A 20912-nucleotide genomic window follows, 5' to 3' on the forward strand; every position below is an offset into this window, starting at 1 on the left:
CCGATTTATACATAGAAACGTAGAAAATTTGTCGTCTTTACTCACATTCGCCTGCTTAAAAACTGTCAGATATATCTGTTTTGGCGGGAAACGACAAGATGCGGCAGCAACCCCCCATCCAAGCCCATGGCTGCCATGTTAAAAAGGCGGGACATTTTCTGGAGGAAAGCAGAAGTAACCTTTCTCTGAATTGCTCTTAAAGGACCCATTTCTTCCCTTATCTACACAAGAAAATGATTGACGTTCAGGAAGGGCACAGGATGCCCCAGTGATTTCGGTTCAATGATTGGAATTACGGTTTTGCCAGAGATCCCTCCTCTTCGAGGGGGTGGTCTCGCCATTTTTCCCCTCTCTCTGCCCAGGATTTTTAGCTAGCACATTAGCGCTAGCTGTAAAGACATGCTAACTGCTAACATTAGCGCCAATGCTAAAATTAGTGCAAATGGTATGCTAGCACGTCAACGCTAGCAATAGCATTAGCCACTAATAACCAAATAATGCTACTTGTTAATTGCTAATGCTAACATCTAATGCTAATTAACATTAGCCACTAAGATTAAATACAATGACATTGCTAACATGTTCATGATAAATGTTAAGCCGTCTGCTCTAGCAATGAGCTTGGCCACTAAGAATTAAATACATGTCATTGCTAACATGTTATGTTAATGCTAATGTTATTAGCATTACCACTAAGAATTAATAACATGTCATTGTAAACATGTAATGTAAACCTGCTAAAGCTAATTAGTATTAGCACTGAATTAAATACCTGTTAATTTTAACATGCTAATGTTCACATGCTGAATGTTATTGCTAGCAGCGTAGTGTTAAAGCTAGCGTTTTAACAATTATCATAACCATAAGTATTATATACATGCCAATGCTAACTGCTAATTGTTAAACTGCTAATGGTAACGCTCTAATGCCTTACTACTAGTATAGCCCACTAAGAATAAAAAACCTGCTCATTGCCACATGCTAATGCTAACATGCTAATGGTTTTTGCTAGCACCGCAGTGGCAGCCACTCATTTTCAGCACTAAGAATAAATGTAGAGTAAACATTGCGAATGTTAAGTGCTAGCACGTCATGCTAGCCATAATTTTTGTCACTAGAATAACAGCTAATGTTAATATGGTAATATAATTGTTAGTGCGCCACAGACAGCAGAGCAGCAGCGCGTTAACACTAGCTGTCAAAGAACATGCTAACTGCTAACATGCCTAATGTCATATGCTAACACGTTAGTTGCTAGCCAACTCATTTTCAGTCACTAAGAATAAAAACATGCTAATGTTAACAGCTAATTGTTAAGGCTAGCACGTCAGTTTGCTTAGCACATAATTTTTGCCACTAAGAAGAAATGCTAATGTTAATCTATGTTGGTATATTGGTAAATTTAATTGTTCCGTTTTGCGCCAAAGCAGCAGAGCAGCTAGCGCGTTAACACTAGCTGTAAAGACATGCTAACTGCTCAAACATGCTAATTGTAATGGCTAGCACGTTAGTGCTATCCTCATTTTCAGTCACTAAGACTACAGCTAATGTACCATGCTAATGTTACGTGTAGCACGTACGTGCTAGCCCATAATCTTTAGTCATAAGAATTACATCCTAATGTTAATATGGTTATATATGTTAACTGCTTAAATTAGAGCCCCCAAAGCTAAAACTCCTTGCAAATGGTATTTGCTTTAGCGGCGAAAACACTAGCTGTAAGATTTCAACTGTGTCTGTAGTGGGGCATTTGAGGCCACGGTAGTCAAATACGTTTTATTTTTTCACTGATTTTTCTCCCTGCTCCTCACTCTAGCTGATGATGTCATCCACTCTAGCACAAACATTCCGCCACATACACACCCATTATAAACCCAGAAATTTGACTTAAAACCTGCTCAACTTTGAGCCTTGATAGTTTAAAAACGGTAAAAGCTGTCGATGAGTGTCGTGAATCCCTGAAGATAAGGGAAACATACCTACGTTTTAAAGTTTAAATGCAGTCTCTCGGTGAAAGTATGCCAGAGCAGTTCATTGTTGAAAATGTCTGTTGAAATGTACTTTTTTTCAGGCCTCCCCATTCATTCCCTATGGGAAATGAATGGGGAGGCCTATGGCACTCATCAACTACTCCCGGAGCTTGCTAGCTCTGTGAATAGTTGATGAGTGTCGTAGGCACTCGTCACTAATAACTGACAAAATGACCGGCAGTCTAGTCCTATGGCAGCATAACTAAGGGATGACCTGAGCCAGCCCTAACTATAACCTCTATCAAAAAGGAAAGTCTTCAGTCTATTCTTAAAGGTGTTGACCGTGTCTGCCTCCTGAACCCAGAAAGGTAGTTTGTTCCACAGAAGAGGAGCCTGATAGCTGAAAGCTCTGGCTCCCAATCTACTTTTGGAGACTATAGGAACCACAAGGAACCACAAGGAACCACAAGGAACCACAAGGAACCCAGCGTCCTGAGAGCGCAGTGTTCTAGAGGGGTAGTAAGGTATTATGAGCTCTTTTAGATATGATGGTGCCTGACCATGAAGAGCTTTGTAAGTAAGGAGAAGAATTTTAAATTCTATTCTAGATTTAACAGGTAGCCAATGCAAGGAAGCCAAAATGGGAGAGATGTGATCTCTGATCTTCTTTCCTGTCAGAACACGTGCAGCAGCATTCTGAATTAACTGCAAAGTCCTAAGAGACTTATTAGAGCAGCCTGATGACAAAGAGTTACAATAGTCCAGCCAAGAAGTAACAAATGTGTGGACTATTTTTTCTGCATTCGCTTGAGAGACAATGCGTCTGATTTTAGCAATGTTACGTAAGTGGAAGAATGCAGTCCTCGAAATTTGTTTTATGTGGACGTTAAAGGACAAATCCTGAAAAAACAACTCCAAGATTCTTTACAGTGGAGCTGGAGGCCAGGGTGATCCCATCTAAAGTAACTGAGTCTCTAGAAAGAGAGTTTCTGAGGTGTTTGGGTCCAATTTATCATTGGCGTGAACAAACTAAGATCGATCTAAAAAATACGACTTAAACCAGCTTAGGGCGGTTCCTTTGATGCCAATTTGATGTTCCAGTCTCTGTAAAAGAATTTGATGGTCAATGGTGTCAAATGCAGCACTAAGATCTAACAGGACAAGTACAGAGCTGAGTCCTTTGTCTGATGCCATTAGGAGGTCATTTGTAACTTTGACTAATGCGGTCTCTGTGCTATGATGCACTCTTAATCCTGACTGAAAATCCTCAAATAGACTATTGTTATGGAGAAAGTCACACAGCTGATTAGCTACAGCTTTCTCAAGTATCTTAGACAGAAAGGGAAGGTTTGATATCGGTCTGTAGTTGGCTAAGACCTCTGGGTCTAGAGTGGGCTTTTTAAGAAGAGGTTTAATTACAGCTACCTTAAAGGACTGTGGTACATATCCTGATAATAAAGACCGATTAATCATATCCAATAAAGAATGACTAACTACAGGTAAAACATCCTTGAGCAGCCTGGTTGGGATGGGGTCTAAGAGACAGGTTGACGGCTTAGCTGCAGAAATGATTAAAGTTATTTGATGAAGGTCGATGGGAGAAAAACAGTTTAAATACATAACAGGTTTTACAGCTGTTTCCAAACTTGCTGTATCACAATGCAGATCAATGCCTGTTGAGGGCAAGAGGTGACGGATTTTGTCTTTAATAGTTATAATTTTATCATTAAAGAAGCTCATGAAGTAATTGCTACTTAAACCTAAAGGAATAGATCGTTGAGTAGAGCTGTGATTCTCTGTTAGTCTGGCTACAGTGCTGAAGAGAAACCTGGGGTTGTTTCCTATTCTCCTCTATTAATGAAGAGTAGTAGGCAGCTCTGGCATTACGGAGAGCCTTCGAAACTTTTTAGCACGCAAGTTGCACCCTTCGCTTTGCAAACACATTTTTTAACATTCAGTCCGAGTGAAGTAAGAATAAATGTGTGTTCTGAGTTTGTCCAAAGGACAAAGTGTTATGTTCAGGTATTTGTAACGAAGCGCATTGCAATTACTGGATAACAAAAAAAAATGACACCTTATCTCATAAGATAAAAAGATCTCGTAAATGAAATGTGTTGGAAGAAGACCCGGTCAGCTCAGCAGTAAGAGCACTAAACAGTGTGTGTTGTGTTTTCTTCTAGTCTTTCAGTCATCTGAAGTGAAACTTTACATCTCACTTCATCCCAAATCCTGCAACATGGTCCATGCCATCCAAAAGGATGTTTGGAGCAAGCACTTCGACAACTGGACCAATTCTGGTAAAACTATTTATTATATGAAGTTTTATTTGCCTGGCAATAATTCATAGTTGTACATCACATTGCTCATCTACACCAATATTTCCATATTCTATATCTATAACATTTCAGTGTCAAGACAAGAAAACAGAAAAGTGTTTTTTCTGTTCATCAGCTCTACTGAGTGATGAGCAGCTGCCCTGCCTTTAACCTCTGTAGGAAGAAAGGTTAAGATTCACAGTGGTGTGAATATTTATTTATTCATGATAACTGACGAGGATTAAAGGGCATAATGTTAGATATGTTGTCTATGGATGTGGTTTAACATGCAAATATACATTTAGTTAGTTACGTGTGTGTGCGTGTCTGTGTTTGATACATTTTCTAAGACAGCCAGAGCTTCATCAGCACTTTTAAGTTTGTTTGCATAGCACAGGCACGACAGTTTAATGACAGATTTGTGCATTTAAGGCCTAGTACCTCTTTAAGACCTCATGCCATAACTCACCTGCAAAGGTTAGAAAAAAATCTCTTTCTATTTACAGATTCTATTCATGATGATCTCTGGAGGATGTTCCCTTAAATGTCAACAGTCGGAGTATGAGCTAGGGGAACGATGCTGTCGTTTGTGTCCAGCTGGTAAGATGTAATTAATGTTGAAGATATATTTCACTTTGTGTTCTGTGCTTAACAGAATCAAACAGTGTGGAACTCAGTGTTACTATCACAGTTGGTGCTGTAGTAGACAGCAGTCACTTTGCAACTTTCTATAAGAACCAGCATGAACTTTATTCCGCAATTTAAGCTAAAGTAGCTTGTCTGTTGGCTCGGACCACACAGGCCAGCCTCAGTTCTTCATCAGTGAGCTTTGCATGGCTCTGTCACTGCTTCACTGCTTTTCCTTCCTCCTTCCTTGGACACTTTTGATAGGCCCATTTTTCCTGCTTCTAACATCAGCTTTGAGGACAAAATGTTCACTTACTGCTTAATACATCTCACCCACTGACATGTGCCATGATAACAAGATGATCATAATGATCATAATGTCGAGGGTCATAATGTTAGGGCTGATTGGTGTATGTTCTAATTTAAAAGAAACAAATTCTTGCTTTTCTTTTCAACAGGAAAATTTGTTATAAGAGACTGCACACAGTGCGTATCTACTATCTGTACGCCCTGCGCTGAGGGGACCTACATGAATCAGCCTACAGGAGCGATAGTATGTCCTGACTGTACAAACTGTGATGCAGGTAGATTTCTCTTAATACTTCCCAAATATTAGTAGAAACTAGTGACTAAGCTTAGATTTAAAGGCACTGACTGCTGCCATAACAACTAACAACATCATCATCATAACTATGTGCTGACAGACTCTGGGTTGAAAACAAAGACGCTGTGTACAAGAACATCAGATACGGTTTGTGAACCTCTGGAGGGATTCCACTGTGTGGACTCTACAGATGGAGGATGTAGGGCAGCAGAGACACACTCGAGCTGTGGTCCAGGACAGTTCATCAGTAGAAAAGGTTGGTTTTTCGTGTGCTGACTGTGAGATAGAGGTTTAGTTTTTGAATCAGAACACAAAAGTTCAGGAACAACAAAATAAATTATTTGAACCTTTCTCCTTTGTAATTTTAACATATCTGCAATCAGTGTTTTTTTTATTCATTAATAGGAAATCAGACAGGTCTGAACACTTTATTATAATAATAACTATTTATATAGAACCTTAAGAGCTCTCTCTTGTAAGTGGTTAACTTTGGCAGATTTGGAGCAGATGAAAGCACTATCAATAAAATCACTTCAGGTTGTTCACTCGTCCTTGACATGACTTTGATACTTTCATAATAATATATATATTTTGATTAATTAGTTTCAATAGATATAATTTGTGTTTGTATAGGGACAGCGCTGTCGGACACGGTCTGCTCTAACTGCACCGAAGGAACATTTTCAAATGGCACATTAACTTCCTGTCATCTACACACAAAGTAAGTGAAGCCTCACACCTGATAGTGAATTCATACAACACCTGTGGATTCATGGTGTCCTAAAAAATGTTCCTCTGTCATTCCAGATGTGAAGCAATGAAAGTGATAAAACCAGGAAGTGTTTCAGCTGATGCTGAATGTGGAGAAAACAATTCAAAATGTACAATTGCAAGTGTTGCACTTTGTGTGTCCTTTTTGATTGTTTCAATTATTATAGTATCTGCACCAAGATGCTGCATAAAAAGGAAGGAATCTGACCACAGAGGTATGATTTTGGATTCAGTCACTTTGACATCACATCGTTAAGTTGTTGATTACAGTGTTTTTTCTAAATGTTTTATTACAGAAACTGGAACAGAGCTGAGGACCATCTCAAACGGGTATGTTTTCTACTCGTTTTACTGTTATTAATTATTATTAAGACATTGGACATTTCTTTGTTTAAAAGCAGGACAGATATAACAGCTCACTGATGAACCTCTTAATGATTAACATTAATTAACAGAATTCATTTAGATATTGTAACATCTCTAGGAGTAATTATATGCAAAGTTATAATTATGCAGTATTTTATTGTATAAAATATATTATCTACAGTGCTAAACAAATTTATTAGACCATCACCCAATGTAAAGTTTATGCAACAGCTGCCGTAAATTAACAGCAAAATATTTTTTACGTTTCTATAATGGTTAATACACCAGTATGTACAAGCTCTTTAACCAGAATTATTATTAGCATTATTTTGATGCTAAATTTTAATTATTATTGTTATCCATGAAATTTCAAATTTACTATTTATAATAATTAGTTTTAGTGGTTGAATATTTATGGTTGATTCATTTCTCAGAGAACCTCGGTGAGCCGGCTCACATTTGGGTATAAAAAGGTGAATTCAGTCTGAAACTCCTCATTCCTGTTCAAAATGGTAAAAAGTCGAGAGCTCACTGAAAATGAAAGAGTCGACATTAAAGCACTTTATGATGCTGGATGGTCTCTGACTGGTGGTCTAATAAATTTGTTACGCACTGTATATTGTATCAAATATATTGAATAAATGAAGACATTTAGTCACTGGTGAATGAGAGACTATTATTAATATTTACTAATATCACTAATATTTAACAAGTGCATGGCTCAACATATGAGGGCCAACTCATCAGGACTAGACTCTGCTGTGTTCTTAGGCTTTAAGGAATAGGGACGTTCTTCTAGTGATGATGATATTTGCATTTTACCCCACCTACAGTGCTCAACTTTCATCCAGCGTCCAAGTCCACACCGGTGATGGTGACAGTCATCAGAACAGTGAGCATGAAGAAACCAATGGGCTGGTCAATGGGCTGGTCAGTGGGCTGGTCAATGGTACTGTCTAAATAATAATAATAATACATTTTATTTAAAAGCACTTTCAGGGTACTCAAAGACACTTTACAGAGAAGAACATTAGTGCACTAAAAACACATTAGACATTAAACATTAAAAGCAATTTTAAAAAGATGTGTTTGTCTAGAGTAAATACTCCAGAATACTTAGCAGATCGTTTCCCCGTCGTCTTTTACTAAGTGGCATGAAACCCACCAACTGTGCCTCCTTGCCCTGTGGGGTGCTACAGGGATCTGTTCTCGGCCCTATCCTCTTTTAATTATACAGTGGTCCCTCGTTTATCTCGGGGGATACGTTCTAAAAATAACCCGCAATAAACGAAATCCGCGAAGTAAGTTTTACAATTATTATACATGTTTTAAGGCCGTAAAACCCCTAACCACACTTTTATTCACTTTTCTCAGACAGGCATTAACATTTTCTCACATTTCTCTCTTATTTAAACACTCTCAAAGTTCAAACTTTTGCAGATTTACCAAAAATAAATACAATACTGTATTAGTAAATGAAACCGTATTTCACAGTTCCTCTGACAGTGCCACCCTGCTGTAACAGCTTTTTCCTCTGAAGGCCTTGGTGCAGGTGTTTTTTTCCGAGTGCAGAACATACAACGCATTTTATACAGTATTCTCTCTCCAATTTAGGAAGCAGAACACAATGCGGGTTCATACTGTACAGTATGCTGTAAAAGAGTCCCCTGTCTGACAACCCTGTCTTGATTCCACTCGAAAAAAAATTACATATATACTCAGGAAAGACTATAACACTTTTACAGAGATGTGGCAGCTTTATTTGGCATATATGTACATATTGGTTGGTTCCCTGATAGATGGGTTATAGATTTGCCAGCTCTTTGCCATCAGTGTTTAATGTTTGTCTACCTTGCCTCTTGAGTGTTTTTCATTGTTAGTGGGTGGGTTGCGAGTTGTGTGTTTGTGTTTTCATGTATATTGTATTATGTATATGTATAAGATACAAAGTGTTATATTAACATTTTATATTTTTATATTTTTTGTGTGTGAATTATTATAATAGTTATGAATGTAACTTTTCTACGATAAATGAACGGATTTGAAATAAATGTTGTGCACCTCTGACTTGTTATCTGTTGAATGTCTGTTCTTGCACAAAGTAACTGTCACTTTTAGGCTGTAGGTTGTTTAATTACTGTCCTGTAAATTTGATTTAATCATAAACGCACTTATACTCGTTATACCACAACAGAGACTGTTAATCAAAACAAATATTCTGGGTGACTTCTTTAAAGATGTAATGGTTTCAGTTGTCCTCTAGATGGAACTGTTAAACTTGTGTTGTTTCAAATAATATAGGAAGCCTGCAAACTAAAGGAAGTGGTGAACACTGCAGCAGTGTCCTCTTCACTTCACTGACCTCAGACGAACATTTCACGCTGCTGCGAGCGTATCCAAGTTACATTTAGGACACTGTTTGATGTTCAGTCTGCTGTGAAACGTCTCCTTTGGAATGCATAGTCTGAGATAACCACTTACATATTTCAGCGAGTAATCAGCTTCATATAGAACTTTTAAAAACAGTAGTTACAAAGTGTTTAAGAGAGAAAAAGGAGACAGACACCAGCCTATAAATCACGTCCACAGCCACGCTAAGGGCTGTAATTTAGGCACAGCAGTGCTTTGTGCTAAATGCTTACATGCTCACACTGACCTCAGTCGTGCAAGTAAACCAAAGTATCAGACAGCTTCAACCCGATGATGGTGCTTGATAAACTAACGGAATAAAGACGAGGAGGGTGGAGCCGGTGTCGTGCCAGAACAGGAGCTGGGCAACTCAGCAATGTAACCGGGCTCAACAGCCTCTATGAGAGACAGAAAGGGAGACGGTGATTGAGCAAGAAGCTGCTGGACAAGAGTAAATGTGGGACTGACTTTTAGTGGTTGGTGAAATAAAAGGCTGAAAGACAGACGCCGAGCTGGGCTGACTGCTGCTGGACTAGTCAGTGATATTAGTTGCTGCTGGTGACCTTGTTGATGTTTGGCTGCTGGCAAAGTTGTCGACTTGCCAGTTTTTAAAGTAATATAATAAAAAAATACAAGGTGGATGTACAGTGCACACGAGTGCAGGCTGGTGTGATCTCTGTGTTCTGCAGCATTGAAACATCTGATTTCCTCTGAGTGCAAAACACAAAGTGCACTCTGCTCTCTGAACGCTGCCCCGGAGGTGTGTGAATGTTTGAACTGACTGCTGCTTTTTATTCTGTTTTGTTCTGTTTGTGAGGCACTTGATTATTTTTCATTCAGTTCCTGAGGGAGCCCAGTGTGTTTGGGCTGTGTGATCTACTGGTTATGGACCGCGCATCAGACAGTGATGTCAGGTGTCTGTGCATCAACTCGCCCAGTTCCGCCGGCTCTTCAAAAGCTGGACAAGTTGCTGAACATGTCAAAAACACCCCGGTTGACGCGCCGCGCCCAGGTTGCCAGTTTAGCTTATTTAACCGAGGTTACGGCACCTGTGTATTTCCGGCGGGTACCAGTGTCAGGAGCTTATGATCCACAAAGCTGTCACGGGGCACTCATAGACACCCTCGGCTCATCATTATGGTTCATAATAATAACAAAAGATTATGAGCCATTTCACGGCCTGGTAGGAACAGCGGTCCTCGGACTGGGGGTTGGGGACCACTGCACTAGACTATCGTTTTGTTTTCTCGAGATCTCGCATTAATTATATCGTTATCACGGGAAAACAGGTGGAATAAAATGTATGTATGTATGACCCTTTAGGGCTTCCGTACACCTGTATATATGTATTACTGTCCCTTTAATAGGTGGCGCTAAGCGCTAGTTTCCGGTGAGCAAGAGCGTCAGGTGTGTGCATCTTACGCAATAGGTGTGCGGGGTGTGCGAGTAGATGCTGATAGAGACGAGGAAAAGTTAGAATTGAAGAGATAAAAACTCAGAAGTCTTAAAACTGAAAGATAAGAGACTGACACCGAGCTGCAAGTTCGAGTAGGACGACGTGAACGATTTCCAGGTGAGTTCCGGATCAACGTTTACATTAGCATGCTCACTCGCTATCAAAGTGCTAAACACTGGAAATAATTAAAAAATTAGCCGTGCACTCTTTATAAAACCAGTCGAAATATATCTGCTGCCATTAATATAACTCATTAATGTGACTGTGTTTATGTGCCTTATGAATCTTGTGCTGTTATTTTATTACTGTGAGTGTAACTCTTGATAACCGCATGGTTATCACGGCTAATGAGTGTGTTGAGTCGAGAGGCACCTGGCTGCAGACCTCCACTGTCACGCACCTCCACTGTCAGGCTCGGAAGTGATGACGTTTTTTGGGGGGTGGGGAGGTGGAGAGGACATTTTGAGAGGGTCATTTTTTCATTTTCAGATGAAAATAACCCTTTTCATTTTCAGATGAAAATGATTTTCAGATGCCTCACTGAGCAGGTTGGTCCGTTGCTGCGTTACGTTAACGTGTCCGCCATATTGGATGTGGCAGATCTGCCCGTAAACTAATAACAGGCAATGGACTGAACTTCATAAAGCGCCTTTCTACAAAGTTCTTTAAGTTAATGTCTCTTATACACCCATTCACACACACACTAATATATCTGGGAAACAAACAGGCACCAAAAACAACGTATGTAACTTTTAAAGTGATGATTATAAATGTTTACTCCTTATGTAAGCACCAAACCAACGTATGTATTTTTCTAATGCTGAGTGTTTACAGCTACTAATGTGTGTAACACTGTTACTGTGATGATAAATATTGAAATATTTATATTTAACATTTAATCTGTGTCTATAATAACCAGATCCCGAAATAGTTTACTATAAAAAAAACAATATATACAATAGACCGGGAATTGAAAGATTTTATGTCATTGTTTACTATGTAGCGCTGCAGTCTGAAACACATTGCTCCACACCTTCAAACACACCTCCATCCATGGGCGTCCTCCGTCATCCACCCACAGTCAGCGCCTACTCCAATGGAAGAAAGCCACCGCATCCCGCGCGGTTTTCAATTTGTCCTCCAGGAGGAGTATTTAGGATAGGTGCAAGTCACCGGTATGGAGAGGTAGGAAGAGGAGAGTCCCGAGGGTCGCGAACTGAACAGGGCATAGTGTTGTTAGCGTGTGGTTAAGTCCACGTTTGATATATGCGTTGCTGGAGTCCCGTCGTCCCGTGGAGTGGATTGTGTATTTCTTTGACTTGGATCAGCTGTTTCAAGCGTCAGGAGGTGCCGGTTCCGGTGGAGAAGACCGACCGACCGACCGACCGACCGACCGACTGACCGACTGACAGACTGACACATTTATTTTAAACTTCGGTACAGTGAGTACCCGTTGTACATTTTGTTTTCGTTGTTCTTTTCCTTTTGTTTTTGTACTGCACCGCGACGAGAGACGCTGGTTTATTTTGAGTTATTTCCTTATTTTTGTGTGGGTGTCCGCGGTAAAACCCGGAGCGGATTTTTTGTTTTGTTTTGGCATATGTCTGAACTGAACTGTGGGTGTTGGAAAACCCTGGAACAGACAGTTCCCAACCAAGGACTGAACTGAACTCTTGTTTTTTGGTTACTCCGGCAGTGAAAAAAAAAAATATATTCACATTCTGAAAATCACCTTGCAGGTGTGTTGATTGCTTATTTATTGCTGTGCTAAGCTGCCTGTTTATTATATTTGTGGGGGTTGACTGCATTATTTTTGTTCTGTTTTATTTTATTTTTTTGTCAGACTTGACTCTGACTGGCACCCCGGCATTCTTTGTAGTTGACCCGCTACAACTAATTAATTCATTTGTGAGGAAAACAATTCAACTGGAAGTGCATTCACAAATTCACGATTTTATTTTGAAATGTGTCCCTTGCATTTCCGGGCCTGACAGTGGAGGTCTGCAGTTTTATTTTGAAATGTATCCCGTTCATTTCCGGGCCTGACAGTGGAGGTCTGCAGCCAGCATCTCTTGGTTGAGTCTGAAATGGTGTTTGTACTGTTGTGAATAGTAAAATTAATGTATTTCATTTTAATAATACGGAAAAAAAAAAGGGCGGAAACAGAGTTTTATTTTGAAATCCTTATGTGAATTCATGTTTTGGTTACTCTGAGTTATGATGGATGTTAAGAATTCCTGGAAAATTGGCAGTAATAAAGAAGTGAATTTTGACGCTGAAAAGCAGTAAATGTATCTATTTACATTCAAATTGACCTTGTCTTATGGACTAAATGAGATAATTTTCCTGCATGGTTGTGTAGGCTGTGTGCGAGATCTTTTGATTTGCCGCATGCAGGTTAACATGGGGTCGACGATACAATGAAATGTGTTGGACAAGAAGAACTAAACAGTGTGTGTTGTGTTTTCTTCTAGTCTTTCAGTCATCTGAAGTGAAACTTTACATCTCACTTCATCCATGCCATCCAAAAGGATGTTTGGAGCAAGCACTTCGACAACTGCAACAATTCTGGTAAAACTATTTATTATATGAAGAATTGCTCATCCTCACCAATATTTCTATATTCTATATCTATAACATTTCAGTGTCGAGACAAGAAAACAGAAGTGATTTTCTGTTCATCAGACAGGCTTCATCAGCTCTACTGAGTGATGAGCAGCTGCCCTGCCTTTAACCTCTGTAGGAAGAAAGGTTAAGACTCACAGTGGTGTAAATATTTAACTGTCATGATAATTGATGAATATTAAAGGGCATAATGTTAAATACTGTCTATTCAAGTCTTTGTTTATGGATGTGCTTTAACATGCAAATATACATTTAGTTAGTTACGTGTGTGTGTGGTCTCTTTAAGAACCTCATTGACTGCCCTGTGACCTCATGCCATAACTCACCTGCAAAGGTTAGAAAAAAATCTCTTTCTGTTTACAGATTCTATTTATGATGATCTCTGGTTCCCTTACATGTCAACAGTCGGAGTATGAGCTAGGGGAACGATGCTGTGAGTTGTGTCCAGCTGGTAAGATGTAATTATATATATATTAAAGATATATTTCACTTTGTGTTCTGTGCTTAACAGAATCAAACAGTCTGGAGCTCAGTGTTACTATCATGGTTGGTGCTGTAGTAAACAGCAGTCACTTTGCAACTTTCTATAAGAACCAGCATGAACTTTTTCTGCAGTTTAAGCTAAAGTAGCTTGTCTGTTGGCTCGGACCACACAGGCCAGCCTCAGTTCTTCATCAGTGAGCTTTGCATGGCTCTGTCACTGTTTCACTGCTTTTCCTTCTTTGGACACTTTTGACAGGCCCATTTTTCCTGCTTCTAACATCAACTTTGAGGACAAAATGTTCACTTACTGCTTAATACATCTCACCCACTGACATGTGCCATGATAACAAGATGATCATAATGTCGATGGTCATAATGTTAGGGCTGATTGGTGTATGTTCTAAATTAAAAGAAACAAATTCTTGCTTTTCTTTTCAACAGGAGAATTTGTTATAAGAGGCTGCACAGAGTCCGTATCTACTATCTGTTGGCCCTGCACTGAGGGAACCTACATGAATGAGTCTACAGGAGAGCCAGAATGTCTTGGCTGTACAAACTGTGATGCAGGTAGATTTCTCTTAATACTTCCCAAATATTAGTAGAAACTAGTGACTATATATATATATATAAATATTATATATATATATTTATATATATATATATATATTATATTATATATATAATATCTATATATATAATATATATGAAACTTTGAATATATGAAGTCTGAAATTGACAAAAACCTGCAACGAGATTGTGAGCGGACTGACTCGTTGTCACTCACTTTTAGCTATAGCATCCACACGTTACACAAGATGCCGTGAAGTCTGACGTCAGTCAAGTTTCATTCAATATATTCAAGGTTTTGTTCATTATATTCAGACTTCATTCAATATATTCAAGGTTCACCCCATTATTAAAGTATCTATCTATCTATCTACAAAAGTAGACCAATACTGAACATAAGTTCTATTTTTTTTTCAGCTCGCTTTGTTGTAATTAGCACGTTACTCCATATTTAACAGAATTACATTTCGTATGTAACGTCTGTATGTTTTTACAGGTTCTGGTTTGACAATGAAGATGCCATGTACAACAACATCAGATACAGTTTGTGAACCACTGGAGGGATTTCACTGTGTGAACTCTACAGATGGAGGATGTAGGGCAGCAGAGACACACTCGAGCTGTGGTCCAGGACAGTTCATCAGTCGAAATGGTTGGTTTTCGTGTGCTGACTTTAAGATAGAGGTTTAGTTTTTAAATCAGAACACCAAAGCACTATCATTAAAATCACTTCAGGTTGTTCACTCCCCGGGCCAACCAGAGAGAGCGCAGCGTCATAGTTAAGTTTAAAAGTTGTAAAACCACTGAATAAAATGCCTCTAGTTATGCACAGGTGACTCATGAATTGCCTCACATAGCCAGCACTCAGGTATTGCTTTAGTCTAAACTGCAGCCGGTAAACTACAGTTAAACTAGGTTGGACAGGAGATGAGACGAGAAGAGGAGCCCCAGACTTTGACACCTTCATAATAATATAACATATATTTTTTGATTAATTAGTTTCAATAGATATAATTTGTGTTTGTATAGGAACAGCGCTGTCGGACACGGTCTGCTCTAACTGCACCGAAGGAACATTTTCAAACGGCACCTTAACTTCCTATCAGCCACACACAAAGTAAGTGAAGCTTCACACCTGATAGTGAATTCATACAACACCTGTGGATTCATGGTGTCCTAAAAAATGTTTCTCTGTCATTCCAGATGTGAAGCACTGGAACTGATAAAACCAGGAAATGTTTCAGCTGATCCTGAATATGGAGAAAACATTTCAAAATGGACAATTGTTTGGATTGTTGCGCCCATTTTGATTGTTTTTGTAATTATAGTACTTGCACTAGTATACTGGGTCAGAAGGAAGAAATCTGACCGCAGAGGTATGATTTTGGATTCAGTCACTAGAAACAGTCATGTTTTTGACATCACATCGTTAAGTTGTTGATTACAGTGTTTTTTCAAAATGTTTTATTACAGAAACTGGAACAGACGAGGAGCTGAGGACCATCTCAAACGGGTATGTTTACTACTCTTTTTACTGTTATTAATTATAAGACATTGGACATTTCTTTGTTTAAAAGCAGGACAGATATAACCGCTCACTGATGAACCTCTTAATGATTAACATTAATTAACAGAATTCATTTAGATATTGTAACATCTCTAGGAGTAATTATATGCAAAGTTATAATTATGCAGTATTTTATTGTATAAAATATATTATCTACAGTGCTAAACAAATTTATTAGACCATCACCCAATGTAAAGTTTATGCAACAGCTGCCGTAAATTAACAGCAAAATATTTTTTACGTTTCTATAATGGTTAATACACCAGTATGTACAAGCTCTTTAACCAGAATTATTATTAGCATTATTTTGATGCTAAATTTTAATTATTATTGTTATCCATGAAATTTCAAATTTACTATTTATAAGAATTAGTTTTAGTGGTTGAATATTTATGGTTGATTAATTTCTCAGAGAACCTCGGTGAGCCGGCTCACATTTGGGTATAAAAAGGTGAATTCAGTCTGAAACTCCTCATTCCTGTTCAAAATGGTAAAAAGTCGAGAGCTCACTGAAAATGAAAGAGTCAACACTAAAGATGCTGGATGGTCTCTGACAGGTGGTCTAATAAATTTGTTACGCACTGTATATTGTATCAAATATATTGAATAAATGAAGACATTTAGTCACTGGTGAATGAGAGACTATTATTAATATTTACTAATATCACTAATATTTAACAAGTACATGGCTCAACATATGAGGGCCAACTCATCAGGACTAGACTCTGCTGTGTTCTTAGACTTTAAGGAATAGGGACGTTCTTCTAGTGATGATGATGTTTGCATTTTACCCCACCTACAGTGCTCAACTTTCATCCCTTCCCAGGACACTGAACAGCCCAACGACCACCGTCCACACCGGTGATGGTGACAGTCATCACAACATTGAGCATGAAGAAACCAATGTGCTGCTCAATGGTACTGTCCAGAATACTTAGCAGATCGGTTTGAGCTGGATCGTTTCGGATGTGGCAGCTGTGGCCTAGTGGTTAGGGAGTTGGTCTTGGGGTCGGAGGGTTCCAGTTTCGAATCCCACCCTAGCCATGATTGAAATGCCCTTGAGCAAGGTATCTAACCCCACACTGCTCCAGGGACTGTAACTGGCACCCTGTAAATATCTGTAAGTCTCTTTGGATAAAAGCGTCTGCTAAATGCAATGTAATGTAATGTAATGTAATCATTCCAGCCAAGTTTTTGAAGGATGCTTGTTTTTATGAACACTTGTTTGTTCCAGCTGCCTTCAAACATGCTATGGTTAGGCCCCTCCTAAAAAGAAAAACTCTTCTTGACTCCTCTGTGCTCTCCAATTTTAGACGTGTCTCCCACTTCCCTTTTCTTTCTAAAGTTTTAGATGAAGTTGTTTTTATTCAGTTATTTTTGGAGATCAATTCTATGCTTGATATATTTCAGTCTGGTTTTAGATCCCGACACAGCACTGAGTCAGCACTGTTAAAGGTGCACAATGATTTTGCCCTGTCTGTGGATGCTGGGAGTCATGCTGTGCTGGTCACAGCAGCCTTCAACACAGTCGACCATGCAGTCGACCATGCAGTCGACCATGCAGTCGACCATGCAGTCGTCACTCTCAAAATGTCTGTGGTAATTTTCTAGTTGTTTAATAGAGGCCCTCTCATTTTACTGTCCCCTTCCTCAGGGATGATTTAAGCTGTGTTCAGTCCTACATGTTACTGTAAGTTTCCAGGGCTAGTAATCTTACTGTTACCTTTCTCAGAACGATAGATTATAAGTGGTGCTGCTAATGTTGCAAGTTTTTCATGTAAATACTTTACCAGATTTATATGTAGGCTTAATATTGTATAGTTTAATTTTTTTTTTTTTATATTGCTTAATGTTTCACATGCAACAGGTGAGCCAGTGCACAATTTTTTTTTTTATGGATTTTAATTTTTTGTGCACAATTTATTTTGGTGTGTTGGTTAAGGGTTTTTTATTCAGTATATAAGCAATATTTTGCTTTATGTTAAAGACACTGTGTAAAATGTATGTTCTCAGGAACAAAGCCAATTATCAGTTAATCGTTAATCGATTAATGTCAATCTCTTTAGGATTGTTTTATGGCTTTGTTGTAAAGTATTTTGGGTACCATTGGTTTTACAAAAATGATGGTACCCTGAACTTAATGTTTTGTTGCACAATTGTTGTTATTATTATTGTTATCCCAACAATATTATAAATGACACTTTGCTGCTAACAACAAACACCTCATCTAGAGATTTGAACAAGAAGTATTATTTATGATGTTTTTGTTGTTGTTTTTTGTTGCTCTGGTAGACCAGTGGTTCCCAAACATTTCAGCCTGATTAGCTAATGTTAATGTTAATCTGTCGTGAACACAACACACACACGTAAGCTATTATTTTAACTACTTTTCATGTTTTGTTACAATTGGCCAAAATATGCTATTTTTAAAAGTTTACATTTCTGAAAACAATGTTGTTTTTAAAGTTGTAGATTTGCCAGCTCTTTTTTAATGTATGTCTACCTTGCCTTGCCTAGTATTGAGAGGGACCAAAGTGGAAGAGTGAGGTTACAGGGAGAAGAGATAAAGACGGTGGAGGATTTGAAGTATTTAGGCTCAACAGTCCAGAGCAATGGAGTGTGTGAAAAAGAGGTGAAGACGCGTGTGCAGGCAGGTTGGAACGGGTGGAGTAAAGTGTTGTGACGTGTGATAGAAGAGTTTTTAGCTAAAATGAAAGGAAAGGTGTACAAAACTGTGGTGAGACCAGCGATGCTGTTCAGGTCTAGAGACAATGAGGAAAAGACAGGAGGCAGAGTAAATAAAATAAAAGAAATTCTAAAAAAAAAAAAGTTTTATGAATGTAACTTTCTACTATAAATGAACAGATTTGAAATAAATGTTGTGCACCTCTGACTTGTTATCTGTTGAATGTCTGTTCTTGCACAAAGTAACTGTCACTTTTAGGCTGTAGGTTGTTTAATTACTGTCCTGTAAATTTGATTTAATCATAAACGCACTTATACTCGTTATACCACAACAGAGACTGTTAATCAAAACAAATATTCTGGGTGACATCTTTAAAGATGTAATGGTTTCAGTTGTCCTCTAGATGGAACTGTTAAACTTGTGTTGTTTCAAATAATATAGGATGCCTGCAAACTAAAGGAAGTGGTGAACACTGCAGCAGTGTCCTCTTCACTTCACTGACCTCAGACGAACATTTCACGCTGCTGCGAGCGTATCCAAGTTACATTTAGGACACTGTTTGATGTTCAGTCTGCTGTGAAACGTCTCCTTTGGAATGCATAAGTCTGAGATAACCACTTACATATTTCAGCGGGTAATCAGCTTCATATAGAACTTTTAAAAACAGTAGTTACAAAGTGTTTAAGAGAGAAAAAGGAGACAGACACCAGCCTATAAATCACGTCCACAGCCACGCTAAGGGCTGTAATTTAGGCACAGCAGTGCTTTGTGCTAAATGCTTACATGCACACACTGACCTCAGTCGTGGAAGTAAACCAAAGTATCAGACAGCTTCAACCCGATGACGGTGCTTGATAAACTAACGGAATAAAGACAAGGAGGGTGGAGCCGGTGTCGTGGCAGAACAGGAGCTGGGCAACTCAGCAATGTAACCGGGCTCAACAGCCTCTATGAGAGACAGAAAGGGAGACGGTGATTGAGCAAGAAGCCGCCGGACAAGAGTAAATGTGGGACTGACTTTTAGTGGTTGGTGAAATAAAAGGCTGAAAGACAGACGCCGAGCTGGGCTGACTGCTGCTGGACTAGTCAGTGATATTAGTTGCTGCTGGGGACCTGGTTGATGTTTGGCTGCTGGCAAAGTTGTTGACTTGCCAGTTTTTAAAGTAATATAATAAAAAAAAATACAAGTGTAAACTGTCCATATTCACCACAGTGATGTTATACTGAAACTGGTGGTGCTAAATTGTAAAAATACCAATTTCTATGTAACGTCTGTCCAAAGTTTCATGGCAGTCCATCTGTCAAATGTTGAGATATTTCTCTGGATATTTGAAGACTTCGGCCTCATGGTGGTGCTACAGGAGAAGTCAAGAGGAGCTTAAATGGAACATAAACATTTGTACCAAATTTCATGGCAATCCATCCAACAGATATCTAAACTGTGATGAAACATAAAGTGTGCACGCCACAAAATATAAAGAAGAAAGTGAACATTATGACTTTTGGTGCTTTGGTTTGTTTGTGGAGAATATACACGACAGCTGCTGCAGCCTGGTGGATGTCCAGTGCACACGAGTGCAGGCTGGTGTGATCTCTGTGTTCTGCAGCATTGAAACATCTGATTGCACTCTGCTCTCTAAACGCTGCCCCAGAGGTGTGTGAATGTTTGAACTGACTGCTGCTTTTTATTCAGTTTTGTTCTGTTTCTGAGGCACTTGATTATTTTTTCATTCGGTTCCTGAGGGAGCCCAATCTAACGGAAATGAAAAAAATATAATGCATTGTTAATTTAAGCTCTATATCTAAACAAGTAGCAACAAGAAACAACAAGAATTTGTTTTGCATTGGAAACAAATGAAAACTTTGACCCCGCTGACACATTTCTGTTTCTCGCTGCATTCACTGGCTTGTTAAGATAACTGTTTGTTATTTTGCAGTAAAGCTCCATGTGGCCTCTTTCTAACTGTGACAAACGTTGCCTCAGTTAACAGCCTGTCTGTCTGATTATCTGTCTGTGCATCCCGTCACTCCCATCCTGTTTAGAGAGCTTTCTTTTGACAGCCTCCTCCCATAAAGGAGGATCCGTCTGGGCTCTGAGAGACTGCAGTAGCCCTGCAGATGTCAGATGGATGGATGAGGTAAAGAGAGAGAGGAGGCTGTACATTAGATATACACAGCAAACCTTTCTTTTTTTTCTGAAGACCTGTGTTTTGTCTTTTGGTCAGTCAAGGATGAACAAAAGACAAAAAGTCAAAGACATTTGGGCTTTGAGAGACAGAAGCAATTACTGTCTGAGAGAGAGAGAGAGAGGTAGACAAGAGAAGAAGAATAAAAGAAAGGAAAGGAAGGAAAACCTGAGGGACCTCTGACACTTTCTGTAGACAAAACAATTTTCTCTTTTCTTTCTTACTTTCTTTCACTTCCTAACTCCTTTAAAGGTCTTTGGATTCACAGCTGCAAAGAAAT

General features: G+C 38.9%; 1 protein-coding gene across 3 annotated transcripts in view; it reads left to right on the forward strand.

Moving 5' to 3' along the window:
* The window catches only part of LOC109136699 (tumor necrosis factor receptor superfamily member 5), a 20540-nt gene extending 2972 nt beyond the window's left edge, over positions 1–17568 (forward strand). Inside the window, exons 2-10 of one of the 3 annotated variants that reach the window (XM_027290460.1) lie at positions 4151–4267; positions 4792–4885; positions 5371–5496; positions 5617–5772; positions 6150–6237; positions 6324–6502; positions 6584–6617; positions 16563–16728; positions 16937–17567. In XM_027290460.1, the coding sequence (XP_027146261.1) occupies positions 4214–4267; positions 4792–4885; positions 5371–5496; positions 5617–5772; positions 6150–6237; positions 6324–6502; positions 6584–6617; positions 16563–16698 (867 nt within the window). In that variant the 5' untranslated portion in view covers positions 4151–4213 and the 3' untranslated portion in view covers positions 16699–16728; positions 16937–17567. Of the gene's footprint in view, positions 1–4150; positions 4268–4791; positions 4886–5370; positions 5497–5616; positions 5773–6149; positions 6238–6323; positions 6503–6583; positions 6618–7486; positions 8006–16562 lie in introns of those variants that run through there. The other 2 variants (XM_027290459.1, XM_019273606.2) reach the window with 2 other exon arrangements.
* Positions 17569–20912: the final 3344 nt, after the last annotated feature.

The sequence above is a fragment of the Larimichthys crocea genome, chromosome XVII (assembly GCF_000972845.2).
Source record: "Larimichthys crocea isolate SSNF chromosome XVII, L_crocea_2.0, whole genome shotgun sequence".
NCBI lineage: Eukaryota > Metazoa > Chordata > Actinopteri > Sciaenidae > Larimichthys > Larimichthys crocea.